The 18,693-nt window shown below is 41.0% G+C and overlaps 1 protein-coding gene across 6 annotated transcripts in view; it reads left to right on the top strand.

Moving 5' to 3' along the window:
- The window catches only part of Syce1 (synaptonemal complex central element protein 1), a 58,980-nt gene that overhangs the window by 24,606 nt on the left and 15,681 nt on the right, over positions 1-18,693 (top strand). Inside the window, exon 3 of one of the 6 annotated variants that reach the window (XM_036200283.1) lies at positions 7,917-8,085. The exons of the other annotated variants lie outside the window; for them this stretch is intronic. Within the exon in view, the coding sequence (XP_036056176.1) occupies positions 7,959-8,085 (127 nt within the window). The 5' untranslated portion in view covers positions 7,917-7,958. The remainder of the gene's footprint in view (positions 1-7,916; positions 8,086-18,693) is intronic. 6 annotated transcript variants of the gene reach the window in all.

Here is an 18,693-nt window from a genome sequence, read left to right as displayed (position 1 = left end):
ATGATAATAATACAGGAGTATTCATCAGCTGATCTGCTGGAATTTGCAAAGGCTTTGGAACAAGCAATAAGAAAGCCTGTCAGAATTGGGTCTTGAGGCTGTGACACAGAGGCAGATTGGATCAGTCTGGATTTTGTGGGGGCAGACAAATAGTACTATAATTACACACCCCTTCTTAAGCCAAAGGCTGATTACCCTAAGGGGATATGGGGGAAATCAGTCACTGATGGCCTATATAAGACATTAGTAGTACTTGGCTATGATGGACTGACATCCCCATGGATGCCAGGGGACAGAAAACAACAGAGGAAGGAGAGGCATCTGTGAGAGACCTGGAAATGAGACAAGTGTTGGTTATGTCCCATTTACTGGATCAAATATAACTGTGGTCACAGGGCAGTTAAAAAAGCAACTTATTTAGCAGTGACCTAAAAATTAGTATTGGAGCTTCCCTGCCTTAACTGAGTCCTATGGTGGGACCTGAATGGCCTAACTGGCATCTAAATCAAGTCCTTAAGGTATGTGATGGCTAAACTTGTTTACTGACTTGATTGTATCTGGAATCAACTAAAACACCATCAGCTGGGCATACCTGTGAGGGATTTTTCTTGATTGGATTACTTGAGGTGGAAAGGCTCACCCTAATTCTGGAACACACTTTTTTTTTTTTTTTTTTTTTTGGTTTTTTGAGAGAGGGTTTCTCTGTGTAGCTTTGCGCCTTTCCTGGACCTTGCTCTATAGACCAGGCTGGCCTCGAAACTCTCAGAGATCCACCTGTCTCTGCCTCCCGAGTGCTGGGATTAAAGGTGTGCACCACCACTGCCTGGCTGGATCACACCTTATGGTAGCAGCCCACAGAAAAGGATATGGAAGAGGGAGGTTTTTGCTTTTTGCCTACTTGCCCTCGCTCTCACTGGAAGGTTCATCTGTCCTATTGCTGAAACATCTTTGCTAGTATTAGAACCTATTTATTTGGGATTCCAATGTAGACCGAACACCAGCAGCTCTCTAGGAATTTGCTAGGATTCCAGCACCAGATTCAAATTGCTGAGGAATCCAGTCTTGTGGATTGAACAACTCCCCTTTTCTTGGCCTTTCCATCAGGAGATAGCCATTGTAAGTCTAGCCAGACCACAGCCTGCAAGCCAGTCTAATATATATTCATTTTATCAGTTCGGTTGCTTTAGAGCCTGATTAACCCAAGGTGGTTAATGAGAAAACAGATGATAGGTCCTATTTGAGTTACTTGAAAAGACCTGTGTTGGGCTGGACTTTTCAGGGAGAAAATAAAGAACCAAATGCTATACTTGTAGGTCTTCAAAGACTGAAAAACTGACCAGCAGTTCAGCAAATGAGTGATGGAAAGAAAAGGGACAGGGAAATTCAAGTGACTCCCAGTGTGTCCTGTGAAGGGAAGAGATGGTCTTGGGTAGGACTAACCAAACTGCTCCCCTGACAGGATGGCCAAGATAACCTATGAGTAAGGGATATGTATGGCAACCTGAGCACTCATCAAATGACAGATTCATTGCTATGCGACTACTGGTTCTGGTGCATACAGGAGCCAAGTATAAATACATACCTAGCAACCCCCAAGGCAAAAGGGACAACAGCAGGTAGGTATGGAAATAAATAGTACAGGTGAAAAGGACCAGGCTAATTTAAGAGTGGCCAACCACCCCACTTCTCTACTGTAAGAGAATTTTCTGGGGGTGATTGTATTGCTGGGGCACACCTGACATGTCTCCACTGGAGAGCTTATCCTAAAGATACAAACTGTGAGGGTGGTCAGAGTGGAAATTTGTAAAGTTGTCTGCCGAAAGTATGGTGGTTAACATCACACGGTATAGACTGCTTGGGGGCCATGATAGAATTACAGGAAAGGAGTCAGAAAAGGTAATTTTTCTTTTTGCCCAGATCAACATGGTTTCAAAAGCCCAGTATGATCTGTGATGAAGCCAGATAACTCCTGAAGAATGGTCACGGATTATAGAGAGCTAGATAAAGTGGTTTCCACAGCCACACCACTGTGCTTAACATTGCTCTTTTGACTGAAGAACTGATACAAGCTGTGGTGTCTTTTTGTGCTGCAGCAGACCTGCTGTGTTGTTATACGGCCTGCATTCTGTGGGACATTACATAGATGACATAATGATAACCTCTGCATTCTGTGGGACATTACATAGATGACATAATGATAACCCTGAGTGTTTCACACATTTAGAAAAGCATCTAAAAACAGAAGCTTAAATGAATGAGGATGGGAGATGTATTCACACAAAAGCAGAGCATGGAAAAGAAATGTTCTGTCTCAAAGTGTTAAATAGGACAACATTCATTTAAGGGCTAGAGATGGCTCAGTGGTTAAAAACATGCAATGCTCTTTCACAGAACCTAAGTTCAGTTACCAGTGCTTGTATCATGCAGCTCACATGGTTGCTTACAAGGAGTGACACCGTCTCCTGGCCTCTGTATGAACCTGTACTGCCATGCACACTCAACTGTCTAAGTTTCTTTTCTATTGCTGTGTTAAAATACCACAAACAAGGCAACTTATAAAAGAAAGTGTTTCATTTGACCTGCAGTTTCAGAGAGTTAGAGTCCATGATGGTGGAATGACGTATCATCCGAGTAGTGCACACATCATGATCTCCAACCATGGAGTGGGGGACTGGAAATCACACAAATCTTTTGAAACCTCAAAGCCCTCTACCATTGACACATCTCTGTCAACTGAGTAAGAATGTGTGGCAAGGTGCAGCATACCTTTTTCATTGGAAATAAAAACCCAGCATGATTCCTGCTTGGTGTGTTTGTAGGCTGGATAGGGTTTGCCAATACACTCCTAAGTAGAAGTAAAACTTTTTGCCTTGAAGAAATACTGTAGATTGTGTGGTCATTTTCTTGGGACACCAGACCCATTTCTAATACAAGATATGTCCAGGAAAAAAAGTCATGTTATACAACTTCCTCTGACTTTAATTCAATCTCTAATACTAGATATAAAAACAAACTCTAATCCTATCTGGTCCCATCTTCCCTGGTTCAAACATCTTCCCTGAGTGCTCTATGTGAGTTGAGTCTGCAGAGTCTGAACACTCACAGCTGATGAGTGTGGAGGTTCCTGGGGCAGAAGGCTGCTGCTACAAAATGGCTTGTGACAGTCTGCACCCCAAGTACAGGCCTCTGGTAGGAGGACATGAAGGCCCTTGTCTACTTTAGGGTGTCTATTGCCGTGATAAAACATCATGACCAAAAGCGAGTCAGAAAGGACAGGGTTTATTTCATGTATACTTCCAGGCAGCAGTCCATCAATGAGGAATGTCAGGGGAGGACTCACAAGAAGGGAAGGAACTTGGAGGCAGGAACTGGTGGAGGCCATGGAGGAATGCTGATTACTGGCTTGCTTCTCGTGGCTTGCTCGGCCTGCTTCTTTTGGCACAAGGACCGTCACCTTCGGGGGTGATACCACCCACAATGAGCTGGGCCCTAGTACATCAATCATCAATCTAGAGAATACCACAGGCCAATTTGATTGGGGCCATTTCCACAGTTGAGGTTTTACTTGTTCAAAATGACTCCAGCATGTGTTAAGTTGACATAAAACTAGCCAGCACAACTCTCTTCCTTTACAGCACAATTCTCTCACTTCTAAGAGCTGAGATTTCTCTCCTTCGTCCTTCAAGTCCTGAGAGCTCTTGCTGGCCAAGCAGCCTATAATTTGAATAATCACAGAAAGAGGCAAGAAGTACATTTTGGGATTGGTGTATGAGCTCCAGAGAGGAATGGGAGGCAAGATGTCAGGGGCTACAAGGCTCACTGCACTGAGTGGGTGGTGGGAAGGTGTTCCCACTTTTGTTTTTGTTTTTGTTTTGTTTTATTATTATTTTTTATTATGTGTTTTAATTTTATACATCAGCCATGGGTTCCCCTGTCCTCCCCCCTCCTGCCCTCACCCCCACCTTTTCCCCAGCCCTTCCCCTCCATTCCCATGTCCTCCAGGACCAAGACACCCCTGGGGATTCATTTAAACCTGGTGGATTCAGTACAGGCAGGTTCAGTCCCCTCCTTCCAGGCTGAGCATGTGTCCCTGTGTGTTTAATTCCCACTGTGAGCAGTGTTATGGGGAGATCATTGCATTTGTAAGCTGAAGATCTGCATTCAGTCACTAGTGACAATTATCATGGCCATTGTGTGTGTGTGTGTGTGTGTGTGTGTGTGTCTTCATTTCTTTTGCCTGTTTATGAGCTCCAAGCATGCAAATGAAATTAAGTTTTTGTCATATTCACTGAAATTGACTTAACCTGTCTGTTGGTTTTTATTATTCAGTAGTTTTAAAATTATTTATCAAGGCAAATTTGTTGATCTTTTGGTATATTCTATTTTAAGATGAAAACCTTAATGTACTCTAGCTACTCCATAAAACATAATTTGTTGACATTGTTATATATACAAACTAAATTGAGTATAGTGGTATTATCACTGTTCTATGGTTCTTTTTGTTTGTTTTTTTTGAGACAGGGTTTCTCTGTATAGTTTTGGTGCCTGTCCTGGATCTCGCTCTGTAGACCAGGCTGGCCCCGAACTCACAGAGATCCACCTGGCTCTGCCTCCTGAGTGTTGGGATTAAAGGCATGCGCCACGGCCGCCTGGCAGTATTCCCACTTTTAAGCAGTATTTGTTGCTGAAGGTGAATTTTTCCAATTATGTGCTGGCTGGGGTAGAAACTTTTCTGTTGCTGTGAAGATAGGTAGACCATGACTAAGACAGCTTAGAAATAATTTAATTTGGGGGCTCATGGTTCCAGAGGGTTAGAATCCATGATCACAGTGGTGGGGAGCATGGATGCAGATGGGCAGGCATGACACTGGAGCAGTAGCTAAGAGCTTACACCCTGATCTGTATATTGGAGGCAAAGGAGAGCTAATCCGGAATTGTGTGGGCTTTTGAAACCTCCAAACCCAAAAGCCAGTGCCATACCTCTTCCAATAAGGCCATGCTTCCTAATCCTTCCCAAATTGTTCCACCGACCAGGGAACAAGCATTCAAATATATGAGCCTATGGGAGCTCATCCAAACCACCACAGAAATGGAAACACTGTTCCACACCCCTACATGGACCTGCCTAGTATGTGTCTGTGGGAGGAAGATGCAGGGCATCTCTAAATCTTTAATGGTATGTGTGGTGAACCAATCACTGATATAAGAAGACTTTATAATTATAAGCATTTGAAAAAGTTATGAGCCACATGTTTTTTTTATCATCCTTCAGATGAGAAGGTTAGACCATAAAATGGTTATTACAAATTATACATATGCAGCTGGGTGGTGGTGGTGCATGCCTTTAATCCCAGCAATTAGGGGAAGACAGAGGTAAATCTCTGAGTTTGAGGCCAGCCTGGTCAGCCTGGTCTACAGAGTGAGTTCCAGGACAGCCAAGGGGCTACACAGAGACCCCCCCCTCTATCTATCAATCTATTCTCTACTCTCACTTTGGAAAATTAGAAGTTAGAAAATTTTTCAGATTTCATTTTGGAATTGTGGATATTTGTGCTGAGGTGGAGTTCCTGGGTCGGGGGTGGGGGGAGAGCCAAATGTTGTGCTTGTGAATCTTGAGAAGGTTTCAAAGGTTTCCAAACAGCAGTTCACCAAATGATGAGGAGATTCAAGTGCACAGTGCTCTGCTCAAGTCCTCTGATATGGAGTGAGAGTGAGATGCTCATGTGTGTGTGTGTGTGTGTGTGTGTGTGTGTGTGTGTGTATGTATGTGTGTGTATGTGTGTGTGTGTATATGTATGTGTGTGTGTGTGTGTGTGTGTGTATGTATGTGTGTGTGTGTGTATATGTATGTGTGTGTGTGTGTATGTGTGTGTGTATGTGTGTGTGTGTATATGTATGTGTGTGTGTGTGTGTGTGTGTGTGTGTGTGTGTATGTGTGTGTGTGTGTATATGTATGTGTGTGTGTGTGTGTGTGTGTGTGTGTGTGTGTAACTACTCAAGCTGCTCCTCTGACTGGGTGACAACATTGCTTGCCAATGAGGGCCATGCATGGCCAGAAGCATCCTGTTGAATTACAGATGCACTGGGTAGTGTATCATTAATGGACAACATACTTGGGCTTTTGTGAATACTGGGACAGGGAGCACCTTAATTCTTGACAACCCCCAACACACCAGGGGCAATAGGCAAGAGTAGATAGACATGTGTACAAAACAGTACAGGAAAAAAAAAAAAGACTAAGCTTACCCTACGGGTGGGCAATTATCCCACCAAAGGGTACCATTTCTCCACTTCCAGGAACATCCTGGAGTGTACGTACTGTTGAGGCATAACCTGCTGACTACCACTGGGGAAGAACCTGAAAGATCAGAGAAGCAGGAAGCAGCCACCAGTCACCTACTACCTCTACTATTCCTCCATCCAAAAAGGCCAAGATCTTCTCTCTGCCCCACCTTACTACTTCCTGTCTCCTCTCTGTCTACAATCCTCCAACCTCTATGGTTAATTTAGGTCAGCTAGTGGCTAGCTCTGCCCTCTGACTGTAAGTAAGCTTTATTTGTCAGAACACAATCAAAATATCACACAACAGGAAAACAATACCTTTCACAGTCGTCACAAATATAAAATATCTTGGGAGTAACTCTAACCAAGCAAGTAAAAGACTTGTATGATAAAATCTTCAAGTGTTTGAAGAAACTAGTTGAAGAAGATATTGGAAGATGGAAAGATCTCCCATGCTTATGGATCAGTAGGATTAACATAGCAAAAATGCCTATCCTACCAAAAGCAATCCTAGCTACAGATTCAGTACAGTCCCCATAAAAATTCCAACACAATTCTTTATAGACCTTGAAAGGACAATGCTGAATTTCATATGGAAAAACAAAAAGCCCAGGACAGCTAAGACAATCCTGTACAGTAACAAAACATCTGGAGCTATCACCATCCCTCATTTCAAGCTGTACTATGGAGCTAGAGTAATAAAAACCACATGGTGTTGGCATAAAAACAGACATGCTGATCAGTGGAATTGAATTGAAGACCCAGATGTAAATCCACACACCTATGGACACCTGTATTTTGATAAAGAAGCCAGGAAGACATTTGCTTTAAAAAAAATTCCTTTTTAAATTGGATCACCAATTTGGAAGTGTGAAGATCATTACTATCATGAAAATTCTATATAGTAGGCCAATTTTTACAAAGAGATTTGAATACCTGCCCTCTAAAATAAATCCTCAGATTACTACTCTAAGGTCACTTCTTATTGTTGTGTGTCTTAAATGTATTCTGCATGTTTTCAGGAACATGCCAAAGCTCAGGTTCAGTCCGATGTGTGTGTCTTCCCAGCTGATTCATTAAGATTCCTTCAAGCCCAAAATCAAGGTGGAATGTATTGGCCTTCCCTCTGAGAATGTTGCATGCTGCCTTATTTTTTTATTCCTGTTGCTGTGACAAAATACTCTCATGAAAGATACTTAAGGAGAGAAAAGTATGTTGTAGTCCGCAATGCAGGTGTACTAGTTAGGGTTCTCTAGAGTCATAGAACTTATGGAATGCCTCTCTGCCTCTCTCCACATATATGTGTGTATATAAATTTATTGGAATGATTTACAGGCTGCAGTCCAACAATGGCTAATAGTAAATGGAAAGTCCAAGAATCTAGTTGCTGCTCAGTCCCACGAGGCTGGGTGTCTTAGCTAGTCTTCTGTATATGCTGAATCCCGAAGAAGTAGGCTCCAATGCCAGTGAAGGAATGGATGTACTGACAAGGTGAGGGCAAGCAGGTGAAGAAGGAACCCTTCCATCTTCCACTGTCCTTACATAGGCTTCCAGCAGAAGGTGTGGCCCAGATTAGATGTGTGTCTTCCAGTCTCAAGATTCAGATCAAAGGCATGTTGTCTTCTTGCCTCCAGATCCAGATCACAAGTGTGTCCTCCACTTCTGGATTGTAGTTTATGCCAGATATAGTCAAGTGGACAGCCAAGAACGGCCATCACAGCAGGCTACAATCCATCACGTCTCTGATGGCAAGGCAGCAGGAGCTGGAAGCAGCGGTCACATGCCTGGAGTCCAAAGGAGAGGGTAATGATTGCATGTGTGCTGGTGCTAGCCATGCCCTCCATTTTAAACAGTCCATGATCCTTTGCCCAGGACGTAGTCATGCCTACAGGTAAAATGGGCCTTCTCATTAAATTTGACACAATCAAGAGAATCTCCCATGGGAATGCCCAAAGGCCCTTCTTCCAGGTGATTCTTCCAAGTTGACAATTACCTCCCATATTTGGCTATAGGTAACAATGACCCTGAACTTTGGGATCTTTATGATCAGAGCTCATAGAAATTCTAAACTGAAAAAAGAATGACACTACAGTCAGCAGGAGAGGCAGAGGAAACGTGGAAAAGCAGCTGGAGAATAAGGCTGAGTGCTAACAAGCACATGCAGCCTGACCAATGCTCTGAAAGCACGCCAAGAGAAACATCCATCCCAATGGCCTGCAAACAAAATAGCAGGCTATCCAACAACCAGCTCAGAATAAACAACTAGAGTAAATATTGGCCAAACCATACAAAGATCTGGGCCCCAGAACAAATTTACCAGCATGTGTCTAAGGGGCAACATGGATGACTGATGTAATAGCAACACCGATCCAAGTTCTTTTTTATTGAAAATAAATTGTTTTTCATGTACTATTCAGTTCATAGTTTCTCCTCCAACATCTCCTCCCAGATCCTTTCTACTCCCCCACCCTTTCAACTCTGTGCTTTCTTTCTGTCTCTCTTTAGAAAACAAACAGGCAAATAAAAAAACCAGAATAAAACAAAACGAACAACAAAGAAAAAAACCACTAGAAACATGCATAGTCAGCCCACCCAATCAAAACCCAAATATAAGAAATCATAATACAGGGCTGGAGATATGATTCAGCAGTTAAGAGCATCTGTCTGGTCCTGAGTTCAATTCCCAGCACCCACATGGTGGCTCACAACCATTTGTAATGAGATCTGGCTTCCTCTTCTGGCCTTCAGGGATATATGCAAACAGAATACTGTATACATGATAAATAAATAAATCTTTAAAAAAAAAAAGAAATCATAATACAGAAGCAAAAGACCAGTAAGGTAAACATGACTGAACAAAGCAATATGAGGCCAGAAAATCTCCAAAAATATCATTGAGTTTGTTTTGTGTTGGCCATCTGCTGCTAGACATGGGGCCCGACCTTCAGAGTGGTTTGTACACCCAGTGACACTCCACTGGGGAAACCAAAATTTCTTGGCAAGCGCTTGTCAATTGGAGATAGCTTCTTGGCTAGGGATAGGAGCTCATATCCACATCCCCCTCACCAGTACCAGGACCCAGTTTTGTGTGGACCTGTGCAGGCCCCATGCATGCTGTGACACTGCCGCAGTCTCTATGAGTTCATCAGTCTTGTGTTTCCTTGGCATTGTCTATCCTCTCTGACTCTTAACGATCTTTCCACCTCTTCTTCCTGAGCCCTGAGTGGAAGGGTTTGGTGAAGACATCCTACTTAGGACTGAGTGCTACAAGGTCTGTCACTCTCTGTACACTGTCCAGTTGTAGGTATCTGTATTAGTTTCCATTTCTTGAAGGAGGAAGCTTCTCTGATGATGGCTGAGTGAGATACTGATCTATGGGTATAGCAGAATGTCTTTAGGAGTCATTTTATTGCTGTGTTCCTTTAGCAGAACAATAGTATTTGGTTTTCCCCTAGGTCCACTGCCTATATAGTCTCAGGTTCTTGACCACCCAAGCAGTGTCAGGCATGGGTTCCATCTCATGGGGTGGGCCTTCAGTCTAGTCAGATATGTTGGTTGCTTCTACAATATTTGTGCCATGATTGTACCAGTGTATCATTCAGGCAGGTCTCCACTGTAGATCGAAGGGTTTATAGCTGGGTTGGTGTTCACCTTTCTCCTCTGGTAACATGCAGAATATTTTCTAATACCTTGAACACTAGTCAATAGGGATGAAGGCTCTAGTTTGGCACCAGCTCAACTTCACTGTGTTCAATGAGATATGGAAATGTTGTCTTCAGCAATAGGACCTTGCCACCAGTTTGTGGAAAGCAACCAATAGCCATGGCAGCAATTGCTTAATTGTTTGTGTGTTTCCACGGAGCCCCATTGGCCAATTCAACTAGGTGTAACACATTCTTGGTACCGAAAGTTTTACTCATTGGCAAAAGTCTAGTTGGAGATTTTTTCCATCAGTGTTTGGTGACTCCATTCAGATTTTTTTCATATATGTATGTATTTTAAGAAGCTTCGACTGTTCTAGGTTTCCATATGACTCCCCACAAGACCTGTAGTATTAGCTGTTCCTCCAGATATTCCCTCTCCTCCCTCCCTCTCTCCATTTAATTTCCCATTTCACATCTCACTCCACCCCATCTCTCCTTAACTATAAATTCTATTTCTCCTTCTTTGGGAGGTCCTCCCCTCTCCTCTTCCCTAGTCCTATAGGAGGCACGGAGGTCCTTCTGCTCACAGATAAGCTCTAGAAGACCAGGAATGGTAAACACAGGTTGTTTCTTTAAAGAAAGGGGCACACAACCTGTTATCTTCGCAGAAGGCTGGGTAGGGATGTTGCTAATAGCCTGGTGACCTTTGCACTATCTGTATGATCAAGATTACACTGGATCCTCTCCTGGACCATTAGATAGCCCCAGACAATTATTGTGAGCTTGCCAATCTATAGAACCTATCTTTATGGAGGGTGTCACATGCAGTTAATCTATAAAACTCGTATTTATGGAAGATACCACACATACTTTACAAAGAGTTTCAATGTAATCATGTCTTATGCTTTATTGTGCACACAGGATTGAGTTAGTTATTACCAAGAAAGTTTTCACTAAATTATGCTGTGACATTTTTTCTGAGACAGGATTTCTCTGTGTAACAGCCCTGGCCATCCTGGAACTCACTCTGTAGACCAGGCTGGCCTTGAATTCACAGAGATGGTGTGTACTACCATGCCCAGCTGAGCCGTCATTTATTGATTGATCTTGGCCATTCTGATTTTGGTCTAGGATGAAATCTCAAAGTAGTTTTGGTTTATATTTCTCTGATGACCAAGGATCTTGAACAACTTCAAGTGTTTCTCAGCCATTTATGTTTCATCTTTTGAGAATTCTCATTTAGTCCTGTACTTCACTTGTTAATTGGTTATTTATTTCCTGTCTTGGTGTTTGGAGACAAGGTTTCTCTGTGTAGCTCTGGCTGTCCTGGAACTCACTCTGTAGACTAGGCTGGCCTCAACTCAGAGACTTGCCTCTGTCTCCTGAGTTTTGGGAATAAAGGTGTGTGCCACCATGCTAGGATTTATTTTCTTGATGTCCAGGTTCTTGTTAAAAACATCCTTCATACATTTTAAGTAGTAATCTTCTATTGGAGTAATTGGTAAAGACGTTTTCCCATTTTGTAGCTGGATGCTTTCTTCTGATGGTGGTGTCCTTTGCCATACAGGAGCTTTTTAGTTTCATGAAGCCAATTGATTAGTTGTTGTTCTTCCTGCCTGTGCTATCAGTGTCCTGTTCAGGAATTCTTTTCCTGTGCCAATGAATTCAAGACTGTCTCCCACTTTTTCTTCTATCAGGTCAAGTGTATCTGGCCTTACACTGAGGTCTTTGATCCATTTGGAGTTGGATTTTGTGCAGTGATAAATTTGCGTTCTTCTACATGCAGCCATTCAGTGTGACCAGCACCATTTGTTGAAGATGCTGTCTTTTTTCCATTGTGCATGTCTGGTTTTGTTGTAAAAAATCAGGTGTCCATAGTTGTGTGGACTTATGTTCAATTTTTAATTCAATTCCACTGATCAATGTGTCTGTTTTTATGCCAGTACCATGTTGTTTTTGTTATATAGCTTTGTAGTACAACTTGAGATCAGGATGGTGATTCCTCCAGCAATTCTTTTACTGTTCAGGATTGTTTCAGTTATTTATTTATTTATTTATTTATTTATTTATTTATTTATTTATTTATCTATTTATCTATCTATCTATCCATCTATCTATCTATCTATCTATCTATCTATCTATCTATCTATCTATCTATTTATTTATGTGTGTGCTTCCATATCAAGCAGGAAATCATTCTTTCAGTGTCTGTGAAGAACTGTGCTGGAATTTGGATGGGAATTGCTTTGAATCTGTAGATTGCTTTTGTTGGGACTGCCATTTTCACTATATTAAACACACCAATCTATGAGCACGTGAGGTGTTTCCACCTTCTGATAGCTTCTTCAATTTCTTTCTTAGATGTCTTAACGTTTTTATTAGACAACTCTTTCACTTGCTCGATTAGAGTTATTTTGAGAGCTTTTATATACTTACCTATTTATTTATTTTAGCCTATTGTTAAAAAGTATTGTTTCTCTAGTTCTTTCTCAGTCTGTCATTTGCGTGTTAATTTTGTATTCTTGCTCTGTAGACAGGCAATGGGAACACTATTGAATTTTGTGTGTTAATTTTGTATTCTGATACTTTGCTGAAAGTGTTTTTCAGCCGTAGAAATTTTCTGGTGGTGTTTTTAGGGTCATTTATGTATAAAATAATATCATCTGAAAATAGAGACACTTTGATTTCTTCCTTTCCTATTTGTATTCCATTGATCTCTCCAGCTGTGTCATTGTTTTAGCTGAGGCTTTTCCGATTTGGTGAAGTACAAATTTTTAAAGTATTTCCTTGTAATTTTCTAGATTTCCTCAGTGTCTGTTATGATGTGCATCCTCTCTGATCACCACAGATTAAAGCTAGATATCAACGCCAGCTGCAGCTTCTCTTCCTCCTGCTCACTTGTGGATCCCACAGACCATCCATTTCCTTATGGCTCCTCCTCTTTTGGTGCATTCCAGCCTCCAATAGCAGCAGGCATTTCCTGTGAACACACCAGCTGAGCAGGCCAGTAAAACAGGCAATACACAATCATTACATTCCAAAAATCAAGAGGGGAAACAGAAACCAAGGAACAAATACTTACCCAACAAAGACAAACCCAGAAATCAGTACGTAGGCCTATAATCATACCAAACCTAGATGCCTACATACTACTGTAAGAATACAATCAATAAGAGCCAGGGTAATAAGTTACTAGAGCCCAGCTATCCTACCACAGCAAGCCTAAATATTCCAACATTGCTGAAGCACAAGAAAAAGACCTTAAAACCAACTATACAAAAATTATAGAGGACTTTAATGAGGAAATGAATACATCCCTTATAGAAATTCAGGAAAACACAAACAAACAATTGAAGGAAATGAATAAATCCCTTAAAGAAAACCAAGAAAATACAAACAAAAAGTTGAAGGAAACAAATAAAACTGTTCAAGACCTGAAAAATGGAAATAGAAGCAATAAAGAACATCAACTGAGAGAATTCTGGAAATGAAAAATTTAGGAATTTGGACAGGAACAACAGAGGCAAGCTTCACTAAGAGAATACAAGAGATGGAAGAGAGAATCTCAGGTATTGAAGATATGATAGAAGAATTGGATACTTCAAAGAGAATGTTAAATTTAAGAATTTCTTGACACAAAGCACCCAGGAAATGTGGGACACTATGAAAAGACCAAACCTAAGAAAAGGAAGAATCCCAGCTCAAAGGCCCAGAAAATATTCTTAACAAAATCATAGAAGAAAATTTTCCCAATCTAAAGAAGGAAATGACTATAAAGGGACAAGAAGCATACAGAACACCAAGTACATAGGACTAGAAAAGCAAGTCCTCTCACCAAATAATAATCCAAACTCTAAACATATAGAACAAAGAAAGGAAAAAAAATGGAAAAAGACGAAGTAACATATAATGATAGACCTATTAGAATTACACCAAACTTCACAATGGATACTCTAAAAGCCAGAAGGGCCTGGAAAGAAGTGCTACAGACTCTCAGAACCCACAGATGCCAGCCCAGAATATCCAGCAAAAACTTTCAATCACCATAGATGGAGAACATAAAATATTCCATGATAAAGTCAAATTTATAAACTATCATCTTTCCACAAATCCAGCCCTACAAAAGGTACTAGAAGGATAACTCCAACCCAAGGAGGTTAATGACGCCCATGAAAACACAGGAAATAAATAATCTGACACCAGCAAAACCAAAAGAAGGGAAACACACACCCACACACACCCGAAACAACAAAATAACAGGAATCAACAATCATTGGTCATTGATATCTCTCAAGTCCCCATTAAAAAGACACAGACTAGCCGGGTGGTGGTGGCACACGCTTGTAATCCCAGCACTTGGGAGGCAGAGGCAGGCAGATCTCTGTGAGTTAGAGGCCAGCCTGGTCTCCAAAGCGAGTTCCAGGAAAGGCGCAATGCTACACAGAGAGACCCTGTCTCGAAAAACAAACAAATAAACAAACAAACAAACAAACAAACAAAGAGACACAGACTAACAGAATGGATGTGAAAATAGGATCCATCTTTCTGTTGCATCTAAGAAACACACCTCAACATTAAGGATAGCACATTACCTCAGGGTGAAAGGTTGGAAAAAGATATTCCAAGGAAATGGACCTAAGAAGCAAGGTGGTATAGCCATTTTAGTATCTATCAAAATAGAGTTTAAACCAAAACTAATTGAAAGAGGTAGGGAAGAACACTACATACTCATCAAAGGAAAGATACACCAGGATGACATTTCAATTCTTAAAATCTATTCCCCAAACACAATGGCACACAAGTTTGTAAAAATAAACCCTACTACAGCTTGAATCACACATCAAACATCACACACTGATAGTGGGAGACTTCTATACCCTACTTTCACCAATGGATAGATCATCCAGACAAAAATTAAATAGAAATATTGGCGCTAACAGACGTTATAAACCAAATTGACCTAATACAACAAATTGACCGAAACACAAAAGAATATACCTTCTTTTCAGCACCTCATGGAACTTTCTCTGAAGTGACCACACACCTGGACACAAAGCAAGTCTCAATAGATACAAGAAAACTGAGATAACTCTCTGCATCCTATCAGACCACCATGGATATCAACAACAACAGAAACACCAGAAAGCTTACAAACTCATGGAAACTGAACAACTCTCTATTCAATGAAAACTGGGTCAAGACAGAAATAAAGAGAGGAATTAAAGACTTCCTAGAATTCAGTGACAATAAATACATAGTATACCCAAGCTTATGGGACACAATGAAAGCTGTGCTAAGAGGAAAGTTCACAGCATGCAGTGCCTGCATAAAGAAATTGGAGAGATCTCATACTAGCAACTAAACAGTATGCCTAAAAGCTCTAAAACTAAAAGAAGCAAACACTCCCAAGAGGAGCAGAAGGCAGGAAATAATCAAATTGAGGGCTGAATCAATAAAATAGAAACAAAGACAACAATACAAAGAATCAATGAAACAAAGAGTTGGTTATTTGGAAAAAAATCAACAAGATAGACAAATCCTTATCCAAACTAACTAAAAGACACAGAGAGACTATCCAAATTAACAAAACCAGAAACAAAAAGGGGGACATAACAACAGACTCTGAGGAAATCTGAAGAATCATAAGGACATACTTTAAAAACCTGTACTTCACAAATTTGGAAAAATCTAAAAGAAATGGATAGTTTTCTCAGTAGGTACCACTTACCAAAGTTAAGTCAAGATCAGATAAACAATTGAAGTAGACTGATAACACCTAGTGAAATAAAAGGTTAAGTCTTTACCCCCTAAAAACAGAACAAACAAACAAACAAACAACTATCCAGTGCCAGTTGGTTTTAGCACATAATTCTACCAGACTTTCAGAGGAGAGTAAATACCAATCTCCTCAATTATTACATAAAATAGAAACAAAAGGAACATTGCAATTCATTTTGTGAGGCCACAGTCACCCTGATACCCAAACCACATAGAGATTCAACAAAGAAAGAATTACAGACCAATTTCCCTCATGAACATACTAGAAAAAATACTCAATAAAGTACTTGCAAACACATAAAAAGGATCATCCCCATGATCAAATAGGTTTCATCCTATAGATGCAGGGAGGGTTCAACTTATGAAAATCAGTAAATGTAACCCACCATATAAATAAACAGAAAGAAAAAACCCACATGATCATTCCATTAGATGCAGAAAAGGCCTTTGACAAAATCTAACACCGCTTCATGATAAAAGTCCTGGAGAGATTAGGGATACAAGAGACATACCTGAACACAATAAAGGCAATTTACAGCAAACTGATAGCAAATATCAAATTAAATGCTTATATCATGGTATTTTATCATAGAGCAAGGAAAATAAACCAAATTAGAGACTCAGATCAATTCTTCTCAGGTGTTGATGTTTTAAAATTTCTCTTATCAGAATTAAATGCTAACTCACACCTAAACAGAAACTAAAGTCCCTGGTGCACCATCTTTCCCATATGAGAAAAAGCTTCACAACTCATCAGTGAAAAATGGTTCTCACATTGGTGACTTATTTCAGTAGGCTTTTCATCCTCTGCCATGACCTCCTCAGAGAATAGGATTCACAACTTAGACAAGATACATATTTTAAATGGTGACTAAATGTCATACATATGTTTGAATATCTGACTTTGGAGGCTTTGTGATGATATATCTAATAGACTATATAGGGGGAAAACAACATTTATTTACATGTAAAATAAAAGAAGGCCCTTTGAAGGTAACATTTAATTCTCTGGCACACACCTGAAAATCAACAATAAACTATGCTGCTTTTTCAAAATTCCAATGAGTACATTTGGCATGTCAAGAAGTAACTGTTAACTACAAATAAATGTATCAATATTTTTTATTGTTTCTTTTATTTTTGAATTATACTATAATAACACCATTTCCCCTCCCTCTGTTCAAATCCTCTCATATAAAACAAAATACTGTTGGGTGGTGCAAACATTTAATCGTAGCATCCAGGAGGCAGCAGCAGGTGGGTCTCTGTAGTTCAGTCCAGTCTGGGCTATATAATTAGTTCCAGGACAGCTAGAACTACATAGAGATCTTGATTCAAAAACAAAACAAAACAAAAAAAGCCAAAATAAAAAACAAAGCATGAAGTACTATTGAGAACACAAGCAACAATGCCAAACATCAATAACATGACAGTAATGCTCTCTACATAAACAGATCTTAGCTTTTAAGATAGGCACTCCCATAACGTAAAATGTTGGAAAAACTATTCCAATAAAGTGGGACCAGGAAGCAAGCAGGCATCATTATCTTAATAGCTGGCAAAATAGACTTCAAACTAAAAAATGATCAGAAGAAATAGAGAGACACTTAATCCTAATCAAGAGAACAGCTAAGCAAGAAGACTTTACTATCCTAAACATATGTGTACCAAACTCTGGGACACCCAGTTTCACAAAAAATGTACTCCTGGATTTAAAGACACAGATTATCATCAACCCCTTAATAGCAGATAATTTCTTTTTTTCTTCATTTTACTTTATTAAGAGATTTTCTACTCACTCTACATACCACCCACAGATTCCACTTCCTCCCTCCTCCCACCCTCCAGCCCTCTCTCCCAAGCCACCCTGCATGTCCACAATCCCCCAAATCAAGATCTCCCATGGGGAGTCAGCAGAGCCCAGTAAACTGAGCCTAGGCAGGTCCAATCCCCTTCCCACTGCACCAAGGCTGCGCAAGGCATCACACCACAGGCACCGGATTCCCAGAAGCCTGCCCATGCACCAGGGACAGATCCCGATCCCCCTGCCTGGGTGGCCCCCAAACAGTTTGAACCAAACAACAGTCTTCCGTATCCAGAGGGCTTAGTCCAGTCCCATGGGGGCTCCACAGCCACCAGTCCACAGTTCATGGGCTTCCACTAGTGTGGCTGGTCATCTCTGCATGTCTTTCCATCATGATGTTGATGTCCCCTGTCTGCAAAATCCCTCCTCTCTCTCATCAATTGGATTCCCAGAGCTCAGCCTGGTGCCTGGCCATAGATCTCTGTATCTGTCTCCATCAGTCACCAGACAAAGGCTCTATGATGACAGCTAGGTTATTTGCTAGACCGGTCACCAGAGTAGACCAGTCCAGGCACCCTCTGGACCACTGCCAGAAGACCAAGGTGGGGTCATCCTTGTGGATTCCTGAGAGCCTCCCCAGCACCCTGCCTCTTCCTATTCCCATGATGTCCTCATCTATCATGGTATCTTCCTAATTGCCCTCCCACTCTGTCCCTGTTCCAGCTTGACCCTCCCATTTCCCTATGTTCTCATCCCCCACTCCTCGCCCTCTGCCACCCCCCACACTCAGTTTGCTCATGTAGAACTCATCCTCTTCTCCTTCACAGGGTTATCCATGTGTCCCTCACATTTTCTTTATCCATTCTTTGGTTAAGGGGCATCTAGGTTGCTTCCAGATTCTGGCTGTTATGAATAATGCTGCTATAAACATAGTTGCTGTTGGATGTTCTGTATGTTAAATGTGTTGCTCTGATTGGTTAATAAATAAAACACTGATTGGCCAATAGCCAGGCAAGAAGTATAAATGGGACAAGCGGAGAGGAGAATGCTGGGAAGTGGAAGGCTGAGGCAGAGAGACGCTGCCAGCTACTGCCATGAAAAGCAAGATGTAAGGTGCCAGTAAGCCATGAGCCACATGGCAACTTATAGACTAATAGATATGGGTTAATTTAAGATATAAGAACA

Source organism: Onychomys torridus, chromosome 1 (assembly GCF_903995425.1).
Source record: "Onychomys torridus chromosome 1, mOncTor1.1, whole genome shotgun sequence".
Taxonomy (NCBI): domain Eukaryota; kingdom Metazoa; phylum Chordata; class Mammalia; order Rodentia; family Cricetidae; genus Onychomys; species Onychomys torridus.
The sequence above is the reverse complement of the archived record's forward strand: the minus strand, read 5'-3'. Positions and strand labels throughout refer to the sequence as shown.